This window comes from Gouania willdenowi, chromosome 20 (assembly GCF_900634775.1).
Source record: "Gouania willdenowi chromosome 20, fGouWil2.1, whole genome shotgun sequence".
NCBI classification, from domain to species: Eukaryota; Metazoa; Chordata; class Actinopteri; order Blenniiformes; family Gobiesocidae; genus Gouania; species Gouania willdenowi.
Window position 1 is genome coordinate 3,525,194 of NC_041063.1, and position 26,655 is coordinate 3,551,848.

General features: G+C 40.1%; 1 protein-coding gene across 6 annotated transcripts in view; it reads left to right on the forward strand.

The window, feature by feature from the left end:
- The window catches only part of hecw1a (HECT, C2 and WW domain containing E3 ubiquitin protein ligase 1a), a 66,488-nt gene that overhangs the window by 32,194 nt on the left and 7,639 nt on the right, over window positions 1-26,655 (forward strand). The window contains exons 8-29 of one of the 6 annotated variants that reach the window (XM_028434430.1): window positions 23-165; window positions 1,021-1,121; window positions 2,606-3,510; window positions 6,306-6,888; window positions 12,311-12,409; window positions 13,851-14,037; window positions 15,298-15,401; window positions 15,539-15,645; window positions 15,739-15,924; window positions 16,005-16,139; window positions 17,367-17,481; window positions 17,570-17,666; window positions 18,160-18,243; window positions 18,313-18,419; window positions 19,912-20,026; window positions 20,188-20,301; window positions 20,682-20,834; window positions 20,935-21,033; window positions 22,671-22,800; window positions 23,077-23,223; window positions 23,867-23,981; window positions 24,969-25,167. In XM_028434430.1, coding sequence (XP_028290231.1) covers window positions 23-165; window positions 1,021-1,121; window positions 2,606-3,510; window positions 6,306-6,888; window positions 12,311-12,409; window positions 13,851-14,037; window positions 15,298-15,401; window positions 15,539-15,645; window positions 15,739-15,924; window positions 16,005-16,139; window positions 17,367-17,481; window positions 17,570-17,666; window positions 18,160-18,243; window positions 18,313-18,419; window positions 19,912-20,026; window positions 20,188-20,301; window positions 20,682-20,834; window positions 20,935-21,033; window positions 22,671-22,800; window positions 23,077-23,223; window positions 23,867-23,981; window positions 24,969-25,167 — 4,025 coding nt within the window. Of the gene's footprint in view, window positions 1-22; window positions 166-1,020; window positions 1,122-2,605; window positions 3,511-6,305; window positions 6,889-12,310; window positions 12,410-13,850; window positions 14,038-15,297; window positions 15,402-15,538; window positions 15,646-15,738; window positions 15,925-16,004; window positions 16,140-17,366; window positions 17,482-17,569; window positions 17,667-18,159; window positions 18,244-18,312; window positions 18,420-19,911; window positions 20,027-20,187; window positions 20,302-20,681; window positions 20,835-20,934; window positions 21,034-22,670; window positions 22,801-23,076; window positions 23,224-23,866; window positions 23,982-24,968; window positions 25,168-26,655 lie in introns of those variants that run through there. The other 5 variants (XM_028434432.1, XM_028434431.1, XM_028434435.1 and 2 more) reach the window with 5 other exon arrangements.

Genomic DNA, 26,655 nt, shown 5'->3' on the forward strand with positions numbered 1-26,655 from the left:
CTGTATTTCTCTGTCTCTGTAGAGGTTTACCTTTGTGTCCATGCCCACTGACGTCCTGGAAATCGAGGTGAAAGATAAGTTTGCCAAGAGACGTCCCATCATCAAGCGTTTCTTGGGGAAGCTGTCGGTCCCCGTACAGAGGCTGCTGGAAAAACACGCCATCGGGTAAAAACAAATGCTCATGCAGCTACGTCATGTTCATAACTGAGTCATGTGCGCCTTATGAGTCAACCCGGTTTTCCATCGAGAACCGGAATAAAAGAACCTCATCCTCATTTTAGGTGTTCTCCTATAACACAGTAAACACTTAGAAAGCAACAATAGTACAGTAGTTCTTTAAATGTCCAGTTAATTAACATTTTGCCAGGCAGTCATGATCCTGGTCCACGTAGAGCTTTTTCCTGAAAAAAACTTTGGCTGAACTCTAAATAAATGTGTTAGCAGTTATCTGGATCAGTGATCATGGTACCATGATTATGCACATGTTAAAAGCATGTCAGCAAAAATTCTATCCCAATAATAACGATACAGTAGGTCCAAATGTATGGGTTCCCCCATTTTTTGAAGAATTGCGATGAAATGTGCAATCCAGATCTGATCCAGATGGAACTCGGTGGACCATTTGAGGAACAAACTCAACATTACATAGTTAAATTTCATCAAATACCAATCATGTATGATCCAAGATATTGATTTTTGAAATTTTGCCAGTAATGAGAAGTAAAGATTTGGGGATTTTTTAGTTTTTGATGGTGTATGTCGTAAATGTCGTTGAAAATGTTACAACGTAATCATTAGAAGAACATCACTCACCTGACAGACTGTCAGTTACTTTAGTCTCTGTTTCATTTGATTTGAGGGATTTCATGTCATCAAAACGAGCCTGTGTGTGATTTCAGCCTTCTGTCATTTCCTTTCTTTTCTGGCACCTTCCCTCTCTGTCCTGCAGCTTGTTACTGAGCTGATCTGGTTTTGGGAGCTTGTTTTCTTTTCATATCCCTGTTCTCGTCTGTTCCTCAGAGATCGAGTTGTGAGTTACGCATTGGGACGCAAACTGCCCACCGATCACGTTAGTGGCCAGCTGCAGTTCCGTTTTGAGCTGACCTCCTCTATTCACCCAGGTACATTAGACATCGTGCCATCATTTTAATGCTCACACACTCAACCAAATGCTCACAGGCATTTCTCTTCAAAATATGCACAATTCTTTAAATCTAATATGCTTAAATTATGTGTCATGGATGATGAATATCTTGTAGGTTTGAACTATATTTAACTTTTTAAAATATTCTCTGATTCATTTTAACTTAATTGTAAGTCACTTTATTTCTGTGGAACACTTAAAAAAGTAAAGGTTTGATATTAAGTACAGTGGTGTACAACTCTATATTGTTTCAACATGTTGTATGATCGAGAAACTGATATAAGATGAAATGTGACAGAATGTCCCTCTTAGTGTAACTGTTGGTACTAATGGTGACACATAATATATGTGCAGGTATCAATCATAAACACAAAGTGAATTTAATGTATTAAAAAAAAATCCTCTTTTGAAAATATATATATCCAGTTTTAAACCACAACACCAAGCATGCTGGGAAATCTTTGCTTTAGCTGTTTGATTAAAGAACCGATTGTTAAACACGACTCAGTTTTTTTAGTAAAAGATTGCGTAGAAAAGGTAAATGTGTCCCAAATTCAGTGTATTTGCATTATAACTAATGTTATTGAGTAAATGATAATCTATTACCCAAAGTAATTATTACTATATTCCAGAATGTATTTCAGCAGTTGTTGATGTAAAGTGAGTTTCAGTTAGATTTCTGCTTTAGTGAAGGCATTAATTAGGTTTCTCCAATTATAACATCTCCGCCTTTTCTAGAATTCCTCTCGTAAAATCTATAAAAAACTGATTTATTTTGGTTTTGTTTAGTTTTATATTTTCTGCCAACATAAAACTGTAATTTGACTTAAGCCAATTAAAATTTGAAGCTTACTACAAAAAGTAATATTCATTAAACCATGTCAGATTAGAAGTGGAGTAATGACCTAATAGTTACGGAAGTATGGAATGTAACCGGAGGTGGTTTGAACCCACCGTGGGTCATTGCTATGGTCCCTTGAGCAAGGCAGTTTAACCTAACTGCTCCTCAGTGATGCAGCCTCAAGTGGGTTAAAAGAAGAAGAAGAAGAAGAAGAAGAAGAAGAAGAAGAAGAAGAAGAAGAAGAAGAAGAAGAAGAAGAAGAAGAAGAAGAAGAAGAAGAAGAAGAAGATGGCATCATGTTTAAAAGGAGTAATATTTTACTTTTGGGTTATACAAATTGATCAGTTAGAAAAACTGAAAACGTTAAGTTCACTTGACTTTGTTTAAAGTTTTTCCAATTACAAAATGTTCATCTGAGAACAGATAAAATATTAATTCCACGTCAATTAAATCAGTTGTGTTAATGTAACGTCTTAACTTCATTTTTAATAACTCATCATGTATAGGTGTTACCAACTGAAACAATGTATTTAAGTTTATCCAACCATTGTTTTTTTTGTGCGCACCCTGAAATCCTTCCTTACAGTGTAGTGTGTGATGGCCACATGTCTGTTTTATAGATGATGAGGATGTGTCTCTTGTCATGGAGTCTGCCCGCCCTGAAAGAGGAATTGTGGCAGAAGTCAACGTTCCCCCTGAAGCAGCAGACGGCGACACTCTGAGTGTAGGCCCTGACATGCCTGATCTACCCTTGGATGCTCCATCTGATGAGGAAACCTCTGCACCAGCAGCCTGCACACCTGAGGAGGAGGCACCTGAGGAGAGTGGTGAGGTGGAGGTGGAGGTGGAAGTGGAGGAGGGAGCAACTAAGCAGGAGCAACAAACGGAGGAGGAGGAGGAGGAGAACACAGCGAGGGAGGAGCCCCCAGCCACAGAGTCACAGGTAGAGGGAAGGAGTGATGGACAGGAGGGAGGTGAGGAGAGGCAGCAGGGGGAAGAAGAAGAGGTGGAGCAGAGAGCAGAGTCAGTGGGAGATGCTGTGGAGGAGGAGAGGACAACAGAGGAACCTCCACCTTGTGTAGACCCTGAAACAGAACTAGAACCAGCTACTGAGGAAAACCCTGCAGCTGATGCTCCTGCAGAACCTTCTCCCCAAGAGGGCCCAGACAGAAGCGGCTCCTCCTGCTCCTGTCAGTCCATCTTCTCCAGCTACTCCCACGCTCCCTCTCGCCGTAAAACCCGGCCTTGCTCCCTCCCAGTGTCTGAGCTGGAGACGGTGATCGCCTCAGCCTGCGGAGAGCCGGAAACACCGCGGTCCCACTACATCAGGATACACCACCTCCTCCACAGCCTGCCATCGGCCCAGCACAGAGCTCCCAGCACGGAGGAGGAGCAGAGAGGGGAGGGAGAGAACAGCAGCTCCATCGGAGACAACATCGCCTCCTCACCGACGCTCAAACCCACCAAAGGGGAGGACGGACAGGAGGAGGAGGAGGACGATGATACCACTCAATCTCCTACTCAGGTAGGACTGTTCATCATGGAACACTGTTGGTGTGCATTTTTACAGTGTGAATCAAAACATCTGTTGCTACTGCTCTTAGTTATTTGATTGTATTTGTTCTACCTTGCAAGAATTGCTCCTGTTTGTCTCTCTATGTTGCAACCATTGTTGAAATAAGCCAGTTATTACAGCTTTCTGCCACTCAAGGGCAAACACCACCAGTTACATTATAATAACAATATATTACACTTTATAAATAAGGACCACACAAAATTAAACTCAATTATTTTGTCATTTTGATCAACATGGCGATGTCACAGGATGTAAATTTGATTAATTCTTTAACTTTTTTCAGTGAATTTCTACTAAAACTTCTATGATCCCATTTTGTGCCCACTGTCACATCACATGATGTAAGTTAGATGTGTACATTTTCTTCCAATAGTCAGGCAGATATGTGAAATATAGCTAACAATTATGGGTTTATGGGAATTAGGCACATCTAAATCCTGTTGATAGGAAAAGTTTTAGCGATGGAGCCACCCGAAATATCATCCGCTAGAACTTCGCAAGAACCATAGTTGCCAAATAGCATTGGCAACTATGGCCAAATTCAGTTTGTAAGGCAATAAATAACATTTGGTTCTTCCCATCTAACCTCAGATTACTCAAGAATGTTTCAAAGATAGAGACACGCCACAGAGCCCATTTATTGTCCAATTGAACCGGTTTTCAGTCGATTTTAGCGTTCCTAGAACCAGCTTCCACCATCTTGATAATCAAGTTGCCAAATTAATGTGTTTACCCCAGTGGATAGTATTCTAATGACAGTATTTTAGCGGATAACTCATGTGAGTGTTTAGAATAAGGATTATTGGTAAGTATATTCAAGCAGTCATTACGATAACTCAAATGGTCCTCTGGATCTTTGCAGGATTCCTCCAGTCATACTGTTGGCATTGTAGACCGATAGCTGAATATATTTAGTTAGGTGGTGGTGTTTATAGACCCTTTGATTGTTTGTAAACATTGTGACGTATTTTTTTGGGCGGGACTTAGCCTGGAGGCAAACCATAATTGTCTTTGTTTTTCTGACCACGAGTGTCTGCTGGAATCCTATAAAACATTAATTAACATCCACTAACATTATTCCTCCTATTCTGGCACCCAAACACACAAGACGACATTCTAAAGCTGTAACATTACTAGTCTCCACAGTCTTTAGCCAGCGGCCTTTCTTGTTTTTGCCTTCAGCCACGTAGCCATTAAAGGGTCTATTCCATTAGTGGTGGTTACAGATAGACATACATGTCCAAAGCCTTCAAGCTAGTTGATTCACAGCAGTACGGTCCCTCTTAGCATGCTCATGAGACACTACCCATAAATGAATAAACGCTGTTCTGTCTTTGCAAAGTTGCAACCCCAGAAACAATGCAGTGTGCAGCTGAAAGCAAGCGGACTGAAGTTAGTGTTGGTCAAGGCTACTCTGTCAGAAAACCTCAGATGCTTCACTGAGCTGCAGGCTATGCCCATGTCAGTTGACCTTGGGCGTCTCCATGACGGCAAAGGCATGGAAGCCACTTCGCTGGAACACAGGGCCAAACCAGTCGTCACTTCAGATACTTATATAGCTGCTCACAAGATCGCCACAGCCCTTGGACCTGAGATAAGATCGCCTGTATTCTATGCCGACACTGGTTGCGACACAATGTCTTCCTTTGCTACTAAGGGGAAAGGAAACCCGGAAAGGGTTTGAGGAGGCCACTCCCACATTTCTTGCTCTAACGGAAATACCTGCAGAACTCGCTGATGAGCACATAGATGTCCTGGAGTCTTTCATGTTCTTCTTTTACGACCAAACAAGCGATCTCATTGCATTGACCAAGCCCAAATGGTACTCTTTATGAAGAAAGCTTGCACAATGAGGCCCATACCACCAAAGAGCTGCTATGGTACAGCATTTAAAGAGAACAGTCTACCAGGGTGGACATTGCTGGGGCCAGAGAACCAAAATCTTTCAGGAGCAGCTTTCACCAGGTGACTAGGACTGGGTTAAACCATCAAACTGGGAACCATCCTGCCAGAAGCCAGCGCATCATCAAGGAAGTTAGTTTCTTTTGGCTGTAAGAAAGACTGCCAAGCATGGTGCAGGTGCAAAAAGTCTCCCCTCAAGTTCACCACCTTGTGCCTGTGCAGCAGACATGTGCTACATACATGGTGGTGATATTACAGTTACCATCTGCAAGCATGAAAAACACAAGTTACAATTCTTCTCACTGTTCAGGTGAACACTCCTGAAAAGTAGTTTTTACTGACTCAGTATTTTAGACAAGATTTTACACACTATATTGAGTTAATAGACATAGTCTCCTACAAAAAGTTGTATTTCACCCATGATTATTTTATGATGATATACAATCTTTGAATGCCATGCCGAAAAACCCTGATTTCATCACTTTTGGTAGATACTGACTCAGCTTTTTTCTTGGTGTGATTTTATACACAATATTCATATTTTAATATAAATAGTGCTATTTGAATTAGTGGAATGCTCAAATCACCCATTATTGTTTCATCATGACAAATACTCTCCAACGCCTGTGTGCATTTGGCTCATGTGGACAATATTTCGGGTGGCTCCAAAGATAAAATGTTTTTTATGAACATGGTCTCGATATGTGCCAAATGTCATGCTTATATGTATAAACCCACAATTGTTATACATATCTGCCTGACTACAACATGTAAAGACGTGAATATGAAACCATTCCATTTTGCCAGCGTGATGTTGATGCTAATGTGTGTTTGTTGTGCAGGTGCAGCAGTGTCCAGGCTCCTGCTGTCGGCGCTCTCTACCCCGTAGCCTCTCCATCGAGCGTCTGTCAGAGCTCAACCAGCTCCTGGAGGGCGAGGGCATCAGAGGGGGGCCCGCAGTGGTCCGTAGGATCTCTCCATCTTGCCTGGAGAGTGAGGAGGGGGATTCCAGTAATGGAGGCGGGGGACGGAGATCAGGTGGGGGTGTCCACAGGGGCCCGGGGGAGAACGACTGTGAGTTTTGTGACACTTCCTGCTACAGCACCTCCTGCTACAGCACTTCCTGCTACAGCACGTCGTGCTACAGCAACTCAGGCTATGAGGGGAGGGGCCGCTTCTGCAGCCACACCCGCCTCTCCTCTGTGGAAAGCAACCGCCTTTCTGGCAGCACCGTGTTTTCGTCCCAGGATGAGGATGAAGATGATGAGAACGCTTTTGAGCCGGTGCCTGATGGAGAGCTTAGTCTCGAAGGTCCGGAGGAGGGGGGTACAGGAGGAGAGAGGAGGACGGGCAGGTGGAAGGAAACCAGGAGAGGAGAGGCGGGGGAGCTGGCTGCTGCTGGGCCCAGTAACAGGAACAGCATCGGTAAGAAAAAAACATTGGTGTATTGGAATCAAATCAAATAAATAATATAAATGTCAAATAAAATGGTCTTCTACACATGAATTCTCCCTAGCTTCAGACAACTAAATTCTGAATGATTGGGTAAAAACTTGGTTTTAGTAAACTTCCCCTATGACTTGTGATTTGTTCATTTAACATCATGTGACACTAACTTGGCCCTCCTTCCAAAATAGCCCTGTTAGACCTGATTTGTAAAAATACCTGAATTGTTATATTAAAAAAAATCTAATAAAACCTGAAATTATTTATTAAACTACTCAATAATGTTGAGCCCAAAATGTAATTAAAAAATAAAACTTGAAATGTTACAACTGGTCAATAATGTAACAAAACATAAATACTACATATGACACCACCCTCTACATTAAAGCAATAGGCCCTTCAATTATGGAATCAGAACAGTATCATAATGAATTAACTCTTGGAGGGCGACCGTGGCTCAGGTGGTAGTGGGTCGCCTTCTGATCGAGAGGTTGGGGGTTTGATCCCAGTACCTGACTATGTGTCGAAGTGTCCTTGGGCAAGACACTGAACCCTAAGTTGCTCCCAGTGGTCGACTAGCGCCTTGCATGGCAGTCCTGTCCCACTGGTGTGTGAATGTGAGAGTGATTGGGTGAATGAGCTGATATGTAAAGCGCTTTGAGACTGTTTCAGTGTGGTGATAAAGCGCTATATAAATCAAGTCCATTTACCATTTACCATTTTTCATGAATTCACATGCTTTGTTTCACAGTTGTATTTCAAATTCATAAATGCACACAATCTGTTTCACAAATATATATTTTATGCAAACTTGTAAAATAATTTCTGAAATGCACACGCTCTACTTCACAAATATATATTTTGAAGCACACTTATAATATAAATCCACAGATAATGCAAATTGCTGAATGTGCATTTACAAACAGCTTCTGTGCTGTGAAACATCTGAGTATTTGTGAGAGAAATGTGTGGTTAATTTTGAACGTCACCATTGGCTGATAAAAGTGATTGACAGATTCATCAGCCAATCAGGTGAGTTTGCTTTCAGCCAATCATATGGCTTCTTACATTTTTTCCACACTCTTGTTTGAACACTGCATATGCACACATCAGTAGCTCTGCAATTGGTTTAAAAGTGTGTAGAAAATGTAAGAAGCCATATGATTGGCTGATAAATCTGTCAATCACTCTTATCAGCCAATGGTGACGTTCGTTGACCAGTGACATCACGACAGTCTAAAAATTAACCACACATGTCTCTCACAAATACACAGAGGTTTCACAGCACAGAAGCTGTTTGTAAATGCACATTCAGCAATTTGCATTATCTGTGGATTTATATTATAAGTGTGCTTCAAAATATATATTTGTGAAGTAGAGCGTGTGCATTTCAGAATTTATTTTACAAGTTTGCATAAAATATATATTTGCGAAGCAGCTCGTGTGAATTTGTGAATTTGAAATACAACTGTGAAACAAAGCATGTGAATTCATGAAAAACCCTGCAAGAGTTCATTCATTATGATACTGTTATGATTTCATATTCAATCCATGAATCATTGACTCACTCTATGATGCAATAAAATTATTACACTATTAGGGGAAAAATATTTTGCCTGCCCCATAACGAACCCAAAATGTAACAGTCTTTACATTTTGTTACATTACTGACCAGTTATTACATTTCGGGTTTTATTTCTTTTTATAACGATTAGGGTTACATTTCGGGTCGGTAATAAAAGTAATAATGCATTGGTTTTTATACCACTGGAGCAACTGTCCCCCACTGTGGCCCCTGGAATTCTCAGTGGTCTCCATCCAACGGCTAACCAGGCCCAGACCTGCGTAGCTTCACAGATCAGGTTGGTATGGCCACATTTTGGGTTGTTGTTACATTTTAATGAGTTAAAAGTAGTTTGTAATATTTTTGTCTTTTTTCTGTTGTAATTTTTGTCGGAAAATGTTAATTGACCTTTTTCTATACACACCAATGGCCTTCTGGGTGTTTATACTTCTTTAATCACATCACTTATGCTAATGCACAGCTTTACTGTAATTCTACCCCAAGTGGTACATGTATGAATAATTGTTAATATTAACCTTCGCCACACCCTCTGGAACTCTCTCCCCCCAAACATCTGTGCCTCAGACTCACTATAATCCTTCAAAACACAGTTATTATTATTATTATTATTATTATTATTATTATTATTATTATTATTCACATGGCAACATCTAATGCCACTTGTATCATATTTAGTGTTATTTTCCGTATGGGAAAAAACATTTATCCTAATATATTTTAGTTTCCTCATAAAAAAGTTGATTATCACATATAAATGTAATAAATTCTATTTTAGCGACATGCCCCTGATACTGTATCTTCTAGCTCACTTGAGTCATACTCATGGCACGGGGGCCAAATCCGGCCCACTGGAGCGTCTAATTTGGCCCGAAGGAGAAAGTAAAATGAATCATTGTGTAAATGAAACTCAACAATAATACTTATATCTCATGACTGCAGTCATTTATAATGTTTAACAGTGGAAAAACCTCAAAATTACTACTAAATCTTTAAATTTTCCTCAAATTATGACATAATATTTCCCTTAATTAAATAGAAATTACTCACAAAATCTAGGAAAATTAAAGTGAAGACCCTGTTGGGACTGATTTCTGTCACTTATTGCTTGGATATTGTTGGTTTCTTACATATTTTGTATTTTATGTACACAAAGAAGTGAAAACTATAGGGCACAATAATGTTGAAATTACTCATTTTTCCAACATAAAATCTGTGGCCCACTTGAGATCAAACTGCTCCGTGTTTGGCCCCTGAACTAAAACAAGTTTGACACTCCTGCTTTAGCTTCACGAGATTCAACATGGAGGAAACAAACATGCTGTTTAATGGAGAAGGATGAACAATGCTGGTGATGAAACACTGATTGAATACTTATTTCATTCCACTTTTTATTTATTTATCATTATTCAGAGTTTTTTTTCTCTAAATAATAGTCCCTACTGTAAAACACTTGTTTTATTTCATTCTGCACTCATGCTAGAGACATTTAGGCACAGTTTGTGTCGTCTTGACTCTCTGTCTAATTAATATAATGTATTGTTTTAGCATGTTGTTTGTTCAGAATGTGTTTCTTCCATTATTCCACTCATACATCCATCTATCCACGCATCCATCTTCATTCCAGTCTAATACGGGATGCTGTAAGGTCCAGGTTTCAGGTTTGCATGAACAAAACGTCGCTGAGCACAGTTTAAGGAAAGTTACTCCTGCTCATTATGACCCACAATCCTCAGATCTTCATAGTTTCTCCATCCAGTCCAAACGTGGTTCATGGTTTAGAAAGAAAGTTGACCGGGTCTGGTTTTGACTCCGCCTTGTAGTCAGGCAATATAGAGCTTTTTCTTGGTGATCACCAGGGTAGATAAAAACCTGTTCAGACTATGGCACAAAGATGTTCTAAAAGCTATGGAAAGCCAATGGACTTACAAAGTAAAAACAATAACATATGTTTAGTTTATAATTATGTATTGATTTAGTTGTATAAACTCAACTTTGAATATATAAAACATGATTATGTAAAGGTTTCCACACTGTCCCTCTTCTGTGTTTACTTGTAAAATGTAAATGTGGCTGCACTCGTGTAATACAGTGTGTGTCCTGTGATTAGTATGGATAGACTACAGTGCCCCAATAATCCTCAACAGGATAAATAATCATAGAAAAGTTATTTATAAAGGAATGTGAGCTGTATTAAGAACACAGGGAGCTAAAATATCTTTAAAATCTAACTTACTGTGATCAAATGTAACCTAACACCTGCTGATTATATTTAGTAGACATGAGTGATATTATCGGCCGTATAATTGCCATATAATGTAGTATCCATTGACATCAGTGTTATTATTATTTTTTAAACTATGTTTATTGTTCGAGAAGTGCAATATTTCCTTTGCCAGAGTGTAGGTAGTTTTTCTTTTTTTAAAGAAGAAAAAAAAAGAAAATAGTGCATAATTGTGACCACCATCATCTCTAAGAAAGAGTATGAAAAACTTTATTTATAGAAAATACCTAGTTTTCCTTTTTTTGCACAGATGATGTTTTACATGGAATAAATCCAGTAGGACATCACATTAACAGTAGGTCTAATGTGTCAATAAAAGTTGGGCCGATTTATTGTGCAACAATATTGCAAAATGAAAACAAACCACAGGTATGAGTGGTTTCATGAGGGAGGACTAATTAAAAAATCAACACAATCTGCTCCACACCAGATTGTTATGGTTTGTTTTCATTATTTTTATATTCCTATTGAGTTAAAAAGGTCTGTATACAAGTATGTCCAAGTCAAATAAAATCATGGATATTTTTCCAACTGAAATTTTTTTCATTTTATCTTTTCAAAAATATTGTATTTTATCATGAGCAACATCATTTACTTTATTGTATCGTGAACTCATGGTATAATTCCACCCCTAGCGTTAATTGTTTTTAGATATCGATATATATACATATATATATATTGTAACTTAAAGTTATGTGGGAGGATTGGTTCATGTATATAACCATATCAGGTAATATCAGAAATTATGTGTTGGACAATATTGGCACAATGGATATTGGCAAAAAGCTAATATCAAAAATCTCTAATATTTATGAATTATTAAATACCAATACCATCAGTGATTTGTTTTTTTACTGGTGCTGAGCCAAACTTTCTGACCTTTGCCTAATATCAGGTCAGCCTCGTATGAAAACTAGGGATGTCCCGATACAACTTTTTCACTTCCGATACGATACCAATATTGCAGCCTTGGGTATTGGCCGATATCGATATTGATCCGATGCAATATAAGCACGGATCATACATACTTTTATGACTTATTTTGTAGTGTGGAATGTTTGAAAAGTCTTGATGAAATGACGTTACTCAAACAGAGAACAATAGTCAGAAACAGTAGGGATGAGAAAAACTGACTCTATTATTAACAGATTGGTTACTTAACCTTCAACATAACATCTACAGTGTTCTACAATTGAATAAAATAAATAAATTATCGGCGAGCTTATATCGGCGATTTTAGATGCAGTCCAATACAATTCGATATTCGTTTTGTGGCTGATATCGGACCGATATCAATATCAGATCAGAACACCCCTAGTGAAAACCAGTGTGCACCTGTTACTGGTCTTTTCTGTTATTGGTCAACTTTGATGGCGACTGTATCGAGCAGAGCTGCAGTTTTGGAATGATTAAAAGTATTTTAATATTTAAACGTGATTTAGGTGCTGGCTGTGTTGAATACAAAGCTGTGTAATTATTGGCTGGTATACCTCATCTACAGCTTACTGGTAACTCCTTACGCCCTGTCTCTGTAGGCTCAGACTCCTCCCCTTCTGTTGGCCATCTCCCAGTACTGCGACCCGGCCATGACCTAAACTATTTTCCTGCTGCCACAGATCAAGCTTTACCTCCAAGTAAGAACCATCAGCGCCCAGTCTTACTCTGGAGTCCCATCCATCCCTCTCTGTGTGTGTGTGTGTGTGTGTGTGTGTGTGTGTGTGTGTGTGTGTGTGTGTGTGTGTGTGTGTGTGTGTGTGTGTGTGTGTGTGTGTGTGTGTGTGTGTGTGTGTGTGTGTGTGTGTGCATGCAGCCTGTGTATTTTCCATTGCTTGTGTTTGTTTTTCTAACCAGAGAAAAACACTTACATCATGCTTAGATTTTCCATTGAGCAGCATGTTTAAATCTGTGGCCACAGTTTAAATAATGCACTAGCGTGTTCTTTCCAATGGAGGTCAGTGTTGCTTTCATCCCACTTGTCTTTCTTTCCCAGAGGTCATAGTGTTAGAGAATCTTTCTACAATTAACAGCTGGTGGATTCAATGGACATCATTTGCAAAATCTGAAGACAATCTTTACAAAATATTAGTGTTTAATCCTTTGCTTTAACTTACTAAATTTAAAACCAGAGGAGACCTGGCGTTCCAGGCTGTAGCTCCCAGACTCTGGAATAACCTGCACCAGTCTCTCAGGGAGCTCAACTGTGTGGACACTTTTAAAAAACTGCTGAAGACTACACTTTACAGTAAAGCTTTTAGTTAACTGGATTTTAATTTTTATTTGTCCTTTAATGTTGCTGTTCTTATGATATTTATGCACTCTTGTTTTATTATTCTATTGTGTTGCACTTGTACTTTTACCACAACTCTGTACAGCACTTTGTGATTTTATCTGCAAAAAGCGTTTTATAAATAAACTACTTACTTACTTTTTGTTATTGTCGGTTACAGCAGACTGAATTTAGGAAATATGACTAAATAGTTTTCTCCTCATAGATACGTACACATTTAGGGTATTTTTAGTGATTAAAATCTGTGTCAGCGTTACGGTTATCCTTCCATCCATCCATCCATCCATCCATTCATCCATCCATCCATCCATCCTCTTCCTCTTCAAGTCACTAAGGTTGTAGGAAGCTGAAGCTGTGCATTTCACAGTAATTCCTTAGCAAAAAGCTTCATATTGGACCAATTCATCACTTTCTTTAAACAAAGGATTTCCTAAACAAACAAGGCAGGATGAACTTTACAGGAATTTTAACTCTATGTGGATTTTAACTCTATGGGAATTTTAACTCTATGTGGATTTTAAATCTCTATGTGGATTTTAACTCTATGTGGATTTTAACTCTATGTGGATTTTAACTCTATGTGAATTTTAACTCTATGTGGATTTTAACTCTATGTGGATTTTAACTCTATGGGGATTTTAACTCTATGGGAATTTTAACTCTATGTGGATTTTAACTCTATGTGGATTTTAACTCTATGGTGAAAGCGTTAAGATTTAGTGGTCGGTGACATTCTGGATCTACGTGTTGTCATCAGTCAGCAGTAAAGTGTAACACATCATTTTCAGAGGCTCTTCCACTCCCTCACTGCTGTGTTACTGCAGACTGGGAAGCTCGGATCGACAGCCACGGTCGTGTTTTCTACGTGGACCACGTGAACAGGACCACGACCTGGCAGAGACCCAACAATGGCAAGACCAGCAACGACATCCCGCGCTCAGGCTCCACCCAGCAGATGGAACAGCTTAATAGAAGGTCTCACACACACACACACACACACACACACACACACACACGCACACAAATCATAAGATAAACAGAACACAACTAACGCTGCAGGTCTTACAAGGCCTATAAAGCTGAATTTCCTCTTATCGCATCGGGATTTATTTGGTGTGTCCTGATGCTGGCTAACTTCATACCGAGCTAAATCACCATGGTAACTTAGGCTGAACGTCTAACCTGGTTGGGACCAAGTTTAGTGCTGAATAAGAGAAAAGTCCCGCCTCCTGACCAATCAGTTCTCTTGAAAAATGACCTGCCCCTTGTTATTAGATCCTGGTTGGTGCAGATCTGACAGCTGAGCTTAGGAAAGAAATATCATTAATTAATAAATGCAACCCTTTCATTTACCGATGACATCCTTTAGGAAAGAGATAGATTCATATCCGATGGAGTCAGCTGATGAAACCTGTGTTTAGCGCTCCCCGTATCACAGACTTTTTTCAGTCATTCATAGATGACATTTACAGCTTCAGCAGGAACATACTACAGGAAAACAATGCAAGTGTGTGTGTGTGATATATTGAGGACTACGTGAAAACAAACACGTCAGAGCACTGTCCGTTTATCATCCATTTATTAATATTGTATGATCTCATGCTTTTACGCATTAACAGTGTCAGCAGCTTCCTGCCTGCATTCATTCCTTTCTGCTTTTGCTGCAGCAACAGTGTTGTTTTTGGCCTGAATTATGAATTTTGATTCTTCATATTTTTAAAGAATGATTCCTCAATTGTGACGTAAGTTGCTCTACACAGTTTCCTGTGATTGTGATTGGTCTGACACTGCAATCTCTACCCCTGTCACTGGAGCGCACACGTAGCCTGGCTAAAATCCCCTGGGTTAAGTGAATGTGTTGATAATTGGCTTTGTAGGACAGCTGTTCTGTGACAGAGAATGTTTGGTTAGGTGAAGCCCGCTAACGAGAGATATCCAGGATATACTCGGCTTTGTATACAGGCCCCACATGTTTCTCTATACATGTAGAACATGCCACACAAAATGCATTAGTTTGGTAATTAAGTTTTATATTTGCAAACCACACCAAGTTTGTTTGTGAATCATTGGGCATGAGTACAACATGTTTTGTGTGTTTGCGAGGTTTTGGCAAGATGTGAACTCCATAGAGATCTAGTTCATTCAGCACTGCTGATATGTGGTTTCTTGAGAACAAAGACGACCATGATTTTCCACAGCAGACAAACAATGTGTGGTGATGTTTTGGTCAACCAGGTACCAGAGCATTCAGAGGACCATGGCTACTGAGGAGGAGGGGGGTGGTCCAAGTTTGGAGCGCAGCACCAGCACAGAGGCTGATTCAGATTCTCCTCCGCCCGGTAACGCTCTGATCTTCATCATCCAATGATCCAGTGACTACAATAATTTCACTGTTTACTTTTGGTTGATTCCTATCTCCAAAAGTTTTAAAAAAGTAGTTTTAGAAAACTTCTTAAGTCTCCCTGTCTCTCTGTAGGACCCGCCTCCCCTGTCAATCACCAAAAGATTAGCCATATCCTCCAATCACCTGCAGTCAAGTTCATCACGCACCCTGAGTTCTTCACGATGCTGCACAGCAACTATGTGAGTCTTTGTGTGAGATGTGGGAGTCACGGCACAGGAAGTCGTTCCTCAGGTTTTCTGTGACTCTCTGCTGGTGTTTGTGTCCGTCTATAGGCCGCGTACCGCATGTTCACCAACAGCAGCTGCGTCAAACACATGATCCTGAAGGTGCGCCGTGATGCCAGGAACTTTGAGCGCTACCAGCACAACAGAGACCTGGTGGTTTTCCTCAACAAGTTTGCCGACACTCAGCTGGAGCTGCCGAGGGGCTGGGAGATAAAGACCGACCCCCAGGGGAAGGTGAGATACTTGTGTAGAAACACAACATTAGGCATGCATGCTTAGGTTTGTCTAATTTAGAACTTCTTCGTGTTTTCTAGTCATTTTTTGTGGATCACAACAGTCGAGCGACAACCTTCATCGACCCTCGGATCCCCCTGCAGAGTGGCCGGCTGCCAGGTCACCTGGCCCACAGACAGCACCTGCAGAGGCTACGCAGCTACAGCGCTGGAGAGGTATTAACACAAACGTCCTATACAGCACACCTAGCCTAGCATATCAGTCCAAAGCATCAGGCTTCAAACTTGCAGAGCTTAGAATAGACACTGTCCACAGATTTCAGAATAGAAAATGCTTCCTTAACTTTCTCTCATTGTCCACAAATAGACATTAGCCGTGTCATAAATATCTTACTAACGTACTACTCATACTAAGTCTGATGTCATTTGCAGTGAGTTTTATGGATCAAATGAGCACATGTTGATATTCTACTTTGTCCCTTTCTCACTTAGAATGCTTTCAGAAATGTTAAAGGTGGTGAATCAACAGATATTTAGCCTCAGTGTGCTTCAGGTTTTTGTCGTTGTAGGTTCAAAAGTCATCTTGGGAAACTTGGAAGTATACTTCAGTGGGAACGCTCATCATTGGTCATTATTCTAGCCATACTTGTAGTATATAGTAGACAATATGAGTTGATAGTGCATAGTATGGAGTATGCCATTTCAAACACAGCCATTGAATGCTGTTCTCTGATATCAGCATGTACTGCATTAAGGGGCAGGAGAGGATGCTGTGCATGGAGATTCATGGTTGTCACTCCGGACACACCTGAGCTGCGTCTTCCTCTCCATGTTTTGACTCAAACTCTCGCATCGCGTTGATGGCAAGGAGCGTCAGGCCAGAATAAGCTGACCAGCTGCATAATTTAAGCAGTGATTGCACAAGGTTCCCATCTGAGCGCTACTCAGGAGCTCAGACCTGCTGGATGATGCTCCGTAGGTCATCTTCAAGTGCTGCAGACTGATTTCTCTGTTGCTACAGTAACTCAGATCAATGGTATCAACAGATCAATAGGACAGTTTGTGTCCAAAGCTGTTCCTGTTTTCCATGGACTAAATCTGACAGAGCAGCCACATTAAATTCGGGGAAAAGTTCATTAAACAGCATTTTAATTTTTTTTAATTTGTTTTCTACTTTATTAAATGTTTGTGCAGCAGACAGAGAAGTCCACCCACCTCCAATTTAACTTCATATGTCATTTTGTGCTTCTGTGCACTCACCTCTCCATGTTGAACAAGCAAAATGTTCATTTTAATAGAGTGGTCTCAACCACTTCTACACACGCACCCATCTTAGTGAATTCCCCACAGGAGGTGAGGAAACAGCGGCCCCAAAGGATTTAGGGACGCACCTCCCACCCTTTATTACAGATCTTATAATCCGCCCCATGTGTTTGTTCTCAGGCGTCTGATGTGTCCAGGAGCCGAGGAGCTTCACTGATGGCGCGACCTGCAAACAGCCTGGTGGCTGCTTTACGAAACCAACATCAAGCTGACCCGCAGCATCTGAGCGCTCCATGTACGCACCTTTATAACATCTGGGGACGCACAGATTTTCAACATGAACTATAGTGATGTTAATGTGCTGTGTCTCGGTCTTTCCTCAGCTTACAATGATAAGATTGTGGCTTTTCTACGACAGCCCAACATATTTGACCATTTGCAGGAACGCCAGGCCAGCTTGAGCAGAAATCATGCTCTGAGGTTGGTTTAACCCTCTAAATCAAACTGACAGCCAAGGGGCCAAATCTGTTCCTTTAGAGCAGCAAATAGAGCCTGTGGGATAAAATCAAAATTACAGAAAACGGGAATCATTGTGTGAAAATACCAGTTGTAGATATGTTCTTCCAAATCCATAAATTCAATGAATATTGACAATATTTGCCATCATGTGGCTTTCACCACATGATGGCAGTCATTTTTGTTTGCAAATTGTTAAAAAATATTTTTTCCAAAATGAATGCAAATTGGTCACTAACAAAGATTGGATATTGCCAATAACTTCCATTACTTTACATATATTTATAGGGCTGAATATTTTTTTGATTTCTAGTTTTCTTGCCTAAAGTTTGTGGCTAGTCCACCTTTGGCCCTTAAACTAAAATGTTTTTGACACCTCTGCTCTAAAAACTGCCTATAAGATTGTGTTAAATTAGCTTTCTTATACTAAAGGCAAGTTTTCCTCCTAAACCCACAGAGAAAAGATCCACTACATCCGCACAGAGGGAACTCAGGGAGTGGAGAAGCTGTCATGTGATGCTGACCTGGTCATCCTGTTGAGGTAAAGAATCACCCCAGCGTCATTGTCGTGTAGAACAGACAGTTTGAACTTGTCTTTTCTGGTTTTTAGCCTCTTTGAAGAGGAGATCATGTCTTATGTGCCGCCTCACCCGATCCACCCCGGCTTCAGCTTCTCCCCTCGCTGCTCACCGGCGTCTTCCCCACAGAACTCTCCTGGTACGATCCATGACAACACTCCTATCTGTGTTTTCAGTAGTAGGAGTAAAGAATGAGCAAATCGTCCCCAAAAGAGTGCCTAACAATAAGCCAAATGCTGTAGAAAAACTGAGATATTTCTTTTTTCTGTTATTTTTAATGTCTGACTTGTAGACCCTGTAGACAAGTTTTGCACTGTTTTCACGTGACCACAAGAACAGAGTTGGTCTGCCCTGCCCTGTGATATATGGCTAGATCACATATCAGACTCTGCTGGGTATGAAGGACAGACAGAGACAGGCTCAGACACAGATAGAGATAGACAGAGACACACATAGGCTTCTTCTGCTAACCACCTGTGTGTGTATTTTACTTATGACTGTAATGAGAATAAACCACCTTGATACAGTACCACTCGTGTCGGAGAACTCCTCGGAGCTATTCAGTTAAAATAAAAAGGTAGAGAAAAACCTTACGTGTTCAGAACGTTGAATGAGTCAGGTTAGTTTGACAGTCTGGCCTCATGTTTCTCTCTAATGAGCTCAAACAGGATGTAAGCGTGCACAGAGGCATCCCTGTTTGGGTTTTAGTGCTGGTATTGATGGGAATATCTCTTAAAGGGAATCTGGTTAAATTAGTAAGGGTGTCCAATTTCAGCAAAATAAAACAAAAAACAGAGTTTCAGATTATTTCAGCCTGTATTTTAAAATCTCCAAATTCCATTCAATTGTAGAATATTATTTGGTTTAAGGTTAAAATATACTGTATGTAACCCATTGGTTAATAATAAATGGCTCAGCTTTTCTCATACTTACTGTTGCTGACTATTGTCACATCACTTTATCAAGCCTTTTCTAGCAGACTGTTTTCTTTTATTATGATATGATTATTATGTTATTTGATTGCCAAAATCCACCATTGACTTCCCTCTATGATTTGACACAAGCAGCACCAGATTATATGTTTCTATGTTTAATTAATGGCAAGGAATTTAAAAACAATAAGACATAGTCATCAACATCCCCAGATTGGTTGTCATTGTAACTCACAACCTTTTCCTAAATGTCCTAAATCTAAGAATTTAGATGTATACATAAGAAAATATTATCACAACAGAAATATAAAATTACTAACTATCTTAAACAGTTTCTAAGAAAAGCTGTCCCCTTTGAAGAAACCTCGAACAGAGTAAAAATAACAGAACAAGGGCAATAACTCCAGAAAAAATAATTGCATGCTTCCCATTTTCCAACTCCATCAAGGTATTGATACCCTGAAGCCACACTCCGAATTTGGTGATCCTATCTTTCTGAGAAAAGCTGTCCCCTTAAACTCAGATGGAGGGAGGGACGGAGCTCAAACCTATGTCCCCCTTCACATTTTGTGGCAGGGGATAAAAAACTACAATGTGTAACATACAGTGGGATGCTACATTTTGCTCTGCTGCATCTGTCCTTTATTATTTTTTAGTAAAGTCAACCACTGCTGTGTTCTGTGTGTCGTGTGTGTTCAGGCTTGCAGAGGGCCCGGGCTCCTGCTCCCTATCGCAGAGACTTTGAAGCCAAACTACGCAACTTCTACAGAAAACTAGAAGCTAAAGGCTATGGTCAGGGACCTGGCAAGATCAAGTAAGAAGCATTCCTGATGATAGTGTGTCCTAATTTAGACAAGCATCCTGGGGTTCACAGTCTGTAAGGCAAAGATTTGTCTTTCTTAGACAACAAACCACTATAGCATGCTTGTGTTATCTCAGCCCGTGTTTACTCAGAGATGTGTCCTGTTGTTCCAGGTTGTTGATCAGGAGAGAACATCTGCTGGAAGGAACCTTTAACCAGGTGATGGCGTATTCCCGAAAAGAGCTGCAGAGGAACAAACTCTACGTCACATTCTTAGGAGAGGAAGGGTACGACAAACACACACACACACATTTGTCACATTTACCTGGGGTATCCTGTGAGGCAGAACAGTTGAGGTAAAGTAGTGTAGTAGCCTCTGATAGAGGATCCACTCTTTGAGAGTTCTGGCTACCAGTTTAATTTCATTTGTTTCCAAGTAATTCCAAACCAATGGAGAGACAGAATGATTCAATCAGAAACCTCCAACAGGGACCTTGGTTTGCTTGGTTTCCTGGAAGCAGAAGGACATTGTCCTTAATCACTATCAACTCTTTAAAATCAACAATTCTACTTGGACTCAGATTTTAAATCAACGATGGACGATTTGCATCATCGGCCACTCGTTGACCCTGCTGGAATATTTCTAAATATGCTTCTGTCTGTGCAGATTGGACTACAGCGGTCCGTCCAGGGAGTTCTTCTTCCTCTTGTCTCAGGAGCTGTTTAATCCATACTATGGTCTGTTTGAGTACTCAGCCAATGACACCTACACCGTTCAGATCAGCCCCATGTCAGCGTTTGTGGAGAATCACCTTGAATGGTAAGGCCTGGGAAGCCTGAACCCAACAGACGTAGCAGAGGACACAGCAGGACGACATAACACGTGAAATCTGCTTTACTACTTTACTGTGTGTGTCCAGGTTCAGGTTCAGTGGTCGCATTCTGGGCCTGGCTCTGATTCATCAGTACCTACTGGATGCCTTCTTCACTAGACCGTTCTACAAGGCCCTGCTCAGACTGTCAGTACACACAAACACATGCACACATACACACACACACTGTGAACTCACAAATTCATTTTTACCTTTCTTTTTCTGGGTTTAAAATCTTTCCTCACCGCAATAATCAAATCAGAACTTCTTATACATCTGCTGTACTCACTTTACTCTGTACAGCAGTGCTTCCAAACTTTTTTAAATTGTGACCCCATTTTAATTTCATAAACTTCCGGCGACCCCAAAGACTTTAATTTTCCTTCTAGAATTAGTTTTTGATGATGTTTGTCATACTGTGTTACTACAGAAGAGTATTAGGGCCACAGAAGAAAAAAAAATCGGAGGCTAAAAAAAAACCTCATGCACTTCAGAAAAAAAGTTGAAAATCAAAGTCGAGGTTTTTTTTTTAGGTTAAAAAAAATCGTCGGAGGTATAGAAAAAAAAATTCATGCACTTCAAATCAACTTTTTTTTTTCATTTTGCTGACAGTACAAAATGCCTGTTTGAGCAACTGGTTAAACTATACTCACTATTTTCTTATCCATTAAGGATTTTGTAAACCACGACACAATTGGACATCCTAAATCTTCTCCATTTTTATACAGTCAGCTTGCAGGTGCAAGTCACCATTTTGCAGATTTTTAAATTGCATTTGCAAAAATATAATAAACACGGCAGACTGAATCAGACTAAAACTTGGCCATCATGCTAACAAGGAAGCACGTAACCAGTTTTTACACTTTGAAGTAACAGTCATTTGGGCAACCGTGGATCAGGTGGTAGAGAGTTGTCTTCTGATTGAGAGGTTGGGGGTTCGATCCCAGTACCTGACTATGTGTCGAAGTGTCCTTGGGCAAGACACTAAACCCTAAGTTGCTCCCAGTGGTCGACTAGCGCCTTGCATGGCAGTCCTGTCCCACTGGTGTGTGAATGTGAGAGTGAATGGGTGAATGAGCTGATATGTGAAGTGCTTTGAGACTGTTTCAGTGGTGATAAAGCACTATATAAATCAAGTCCATTTACCATTTTACCACTTGTAATTATTCTAAAGTATAGTTTAACCAGTTCCTCAAACTGCCTGTCAGGCATTTTGCACAAGCAGTCAGCATAATGAAAAAAAAAGTTTTGGTCTTGTTATTTTAATTTTGAATAAATAATTACAAAAAAAAATGTATCAGCAACTTTTTTTTAAATCAATTACCGGTACTAGACATTTAAGGCGACCCAAAATGGGGTCATGACGCCAAGGTTGAATAACACTGCTGTACAGTGTTGGTGTCTATTCCATCTCACATTGGATGCACAGCATGATAAACCGTGGACAGGCTGCTAATCTGTCACAGGGCAGACAAATCCCACCCACACATCACTCACTCCTACTGGAATTTAACCAAACATACATGTTTTGCATATTTTGCATAGCATAGATTATTCTTCAGAGATTTTATAAAAACCAGTCGTGTCTTAACGGCCCATAATCAAGGCATTTTTTTTATTTCCAGCCTAGATGCACGTCAGCCAATACCTCAGAACTGAGTTACTCTTTAATCTCCTTGCTATGAGACAGAAGTGCTAACCACTATTTACTGTGCTGCATTTAATGATCACAATGAAGGACCATTAGTCACTGGACATCAGAGTAAGCTTGATGTGTCCAATAGGCCGACGGATCTGTCTGATCTGGAGTATCTGGATGAGGAGTTCCATCAGTCTCTGCAGTGGATGAAGGACAATGACATCACTGACATCTTGGACCTGACCTTCACAGTCAATGAGGAGGTCTTTGGTCAGGTCAGACCATATGTTTCCACCTTGATTTCCACATTACCACAACCTAACTTGAAGGATTTTCTCCCAGTGCTGCAGCTTTTCAGAATCAGAAGGAAACGGTGCATGCCTGAGTTGCAGTATTTCAAAATCTAAGTCACATTTTCACAAGTTCTGTTTAAGGTTAAAAACTGGGATTAAAAAAAAATTGTTTACATGACATTTGGGTTAAAACATTTATATGATCCTTTCTCTTGGACAAACACTGTGATTGTTTGTAATTGTAACTGCTGTGTTCAGGTGACAGAACGAGAACTGAAGTCCAACGGCTCCAACCTGCAAGTGACAGAGAAGAACAAGAAGGACTACATCGAGCGGATGACCAAGTGGAGGGTGGAGCGAGGAGTGGTGCAGCAGACGGAGGCACTCGTCAGAGGCTTCTATGAGGTACGGAGACTTTTTATGAACTGAAGGTTCGAAATAATCAATTGGGTGTTGATCTAACTATATAATCATTACTAAAACCATTGCTTAAGGCAAAGACAAGTGCAGCAGGTAAACATGTCCTGTTTCAACATTTTGTTGTAATTTTCCACTCACAGCTACTCACCCCTTTTCTTGGAATGGTCAAGGTCAATGTCAAATATGGCATTATTGAAATCTTCGTGTAAACAGTTAAAAACTCACTTTCTGAATCACTTGAGATGTCTTTTGTAACATTGTGATGTTGTTGAATAACATGTTGAAAAGATTATAACAATTATAACTTTATGTCTGTATTAGTTATTGGAGTCCGGTTACACACTATCACAGTAACTGAGAAATGGATGATGTAAATGAAAAGCATAAATCAGCCCTGCACATGAAGTTCGGGGCTCTTCCTCTTTGATTTTGCTCAGACTCGGTTCTAGGTATTTTTCTTAAAAGGGTGTGGTTGAGCCCGAGATCTCGTATTGCACTGCTTCCTGCACAACCTGAAGTAAGAATTTGAACTGTGATCCTTCCTATTCAACGAATACACTGGAATAAGAATAGATTAAATTCCAACAGAACAAAGAGTTCCGTGTGTGGCTAACTCTCTGCCTGTCAGGTTGTAGACTCTCGGCTGGTGTCGGTGTTTGACGCTCGCGAGCTGGAGCTGGTCATTGCTGGGACTGTGGAGATCGACCTCGGGGACTGGAGGAGTAACACTGAGTACCGAGGAGGTGAGTGTGTGTTCTCTCACAACATGAAGCCTTCCATCATTAAAACCTTTACCACAACCCAAGCATTGCTGTCAGTAACCTGAACAAATGGAACAATCTTCTTAATTAAGACAGATTTAAAAAGTAGCTAAACCCAAAAACCTTTTTTCTGCTAAATATCAATGTACTTGGGTATGAAGTAGTGATGTTGATTGATCCTGGTCCAACTCTCAACATTGTAGTCAAAGTATTTACATTTGGCATATTTAGTTGCCAGAGTAACTGCCATCTATGGGTTAAAACCTAGCTATTACAATTGATTTTTGCTATTGGCTGATAACAAGATCATGTGACATTTTGGGACCATCTTGCGTCACAAACAAACACTGTTAACCCCGCCCCTTTTATAAAAACCATCACCTGTGGGCTCTACAATCTGTGGTGAGTAGGTTGTATTGAGAGAAGAATGAATAGAGAGCTATATAGAGTAATGAGTAGCTAGTTAGCATAGCATAGATTGTGAATTGGAGATTATATAGTATATTGTAAAGTGAGAGTGAGATGTGAAGTTGTAAGCCTGAAGCTTAGGTATAATGGTGGTGGCTGTGGACAGAGAGAAGGAGTGAGTGGTAATACCTAAAACAGGTATTTGGGATCAACTTGTCTGAAGTGAAGCCCAGTACGAGTTTTATCCCACAGTCCAAGGCATGCCAGTGCATCGTAGACCGATGTATGTGCAAGAACCGCCACTGCAAACCCAAGTGCTTCTCCGGACCCGAAGATGCAGCCAGGCTAGCAGAGAGAGCGGGGGCCAGAGAACCCAGGCAGCCCCCCACGGCCGAGCTGTATATCAGTGTTGGCTACATTTACTAATCCACTTTGAGGCATCTACGCTGAGCGTTTGTACATTAAAATCTCTGTTGCATTTCAAACATGGCTGAACTTTTTAGTCTCTTTAATCTAAACTGATTCTTATGTCATTTATTAACTATGTGTGCGTTGTATAAGGTTACCATGATGGCCACATCGTGATGCGCTGGTTCTGGGCTGCTGTGGAGCGCTTCAACAACGAGCAGCGCCTCCGGCTGCTGCAGTTTGTGACGGGAACGTCCAGCGTGCCGTACGAAGGCTTTGCTTCTCTGCGAGGCTCCAATGGCCTCCGACGCTTCTGCATCGAAAAGTGGGGGAAAGTCATGTCTCTGCCGAGGTAGGTGCTATTCATGGGTGGGAATCTTTTCCTCATGATTCATAACCAGCAGATGATATCTGTAAACCATCGTGCTTTTAAAATAGAAGGTGTCTATTTGTACGGTTGCCGTACAGACAACCCCCGGTGCTATTGGTACGGTTACCGAAGTACATCTTAGCATCTTAGGGTTAGGGTTAGGTTATAACCCAATATCGCAACAATTTTCAGGGTTAAGGTTAGGTTTAGTCTTAGTCCTAGTCACGTGACCTAAACTAGCCAATGAGGGGCGCTGTGTACGGATAGAACGTCGGTATTGATACGGCAATCGTACGGATAGCCACTGCCTTTAAAATATCTGTTTAACTTCCTTCCACAGTAATTTGTGTATTTTACCATTTAAATTAGTAATTCAATTCAATCAGTTTTTTGGGTGTTCCTCACTTTGAACGAAGGTTCCCCCAAATAATCCTGACAAATGACATCTTTTAAAATGTATTGAACTAACAAGGAACAAGTAATGTCATATTTCATAATAATTGAAAAATGAAATTAAACTAATCGCCTGCATAAAAATAAACACATGTAAAGGTACAGCAGTCAAAAATATATAAAATAAAGAAGTTTTGTTTACAATCAAAAATAATAAAAATCAAAAATACAAAAAGCTTTCGAAAACAAAAAGGAAATACATTTTTAAGTCAGTTATTGTAAGTTTGTTTATTGTTCCGCTCCATGTAAAGTACATGCCGACGTAAATCATTATCTTTGCACTTTAGTTCAATGTTACATTTCTAACGTAGTCTTTTCATTTAATGCTCTATTAATTTCTGCTACATTTTTAGGCTCCTCGTTATTAATTTCTTTGTGTGTGAGCATCATACCATGAACTTGACTGAGTAAATAAACAAACACTGTATGTGTTACTGTACTGTATGCTTTATTATTGCTCATCATTGTGTTTCACCCTAGAGCTGAATGAGATCTCTGTCCACTTACACACTCATGAGTCTCAGTTGCTTTTGTTCTATCAAACCGCTGACTGTTAAATCACACACAGTGGACAGTCAGCCACAATATGAAGACTAGATGAAAACTTCATTTGTACAGCTGCTGTATACAGTACCTGTGTGCGTCATCCTGAACAGGATGTCAGTCTGTCACTCTAATAAGCCTAACAGGGCTGTGTCAAACTCATGTTAGTTCAGGGGCCAAATACACACCAACAAGTAACTTCACTATTATAGTGCTCTCGTTTGCGCTTTAACTTATAAATGATATGTCAAGTATGTAAGACAATATCTAAGCATGAGCTTAACTTCAAATTTCACAAATTCTAATTTTTTTATTTTATTTTGGACCAATTTTCAATTTAATTAGGGGAAATTGTGTGGAATAATTTGAGAAAAAATGCAGGATGTGGGGAGGATTTAGAGTTTTTTCAACATTTTTTGACAATAAAAATGACATGTGATCACTGGAAAACTGTGGGCCCTGGGAAATATTTTA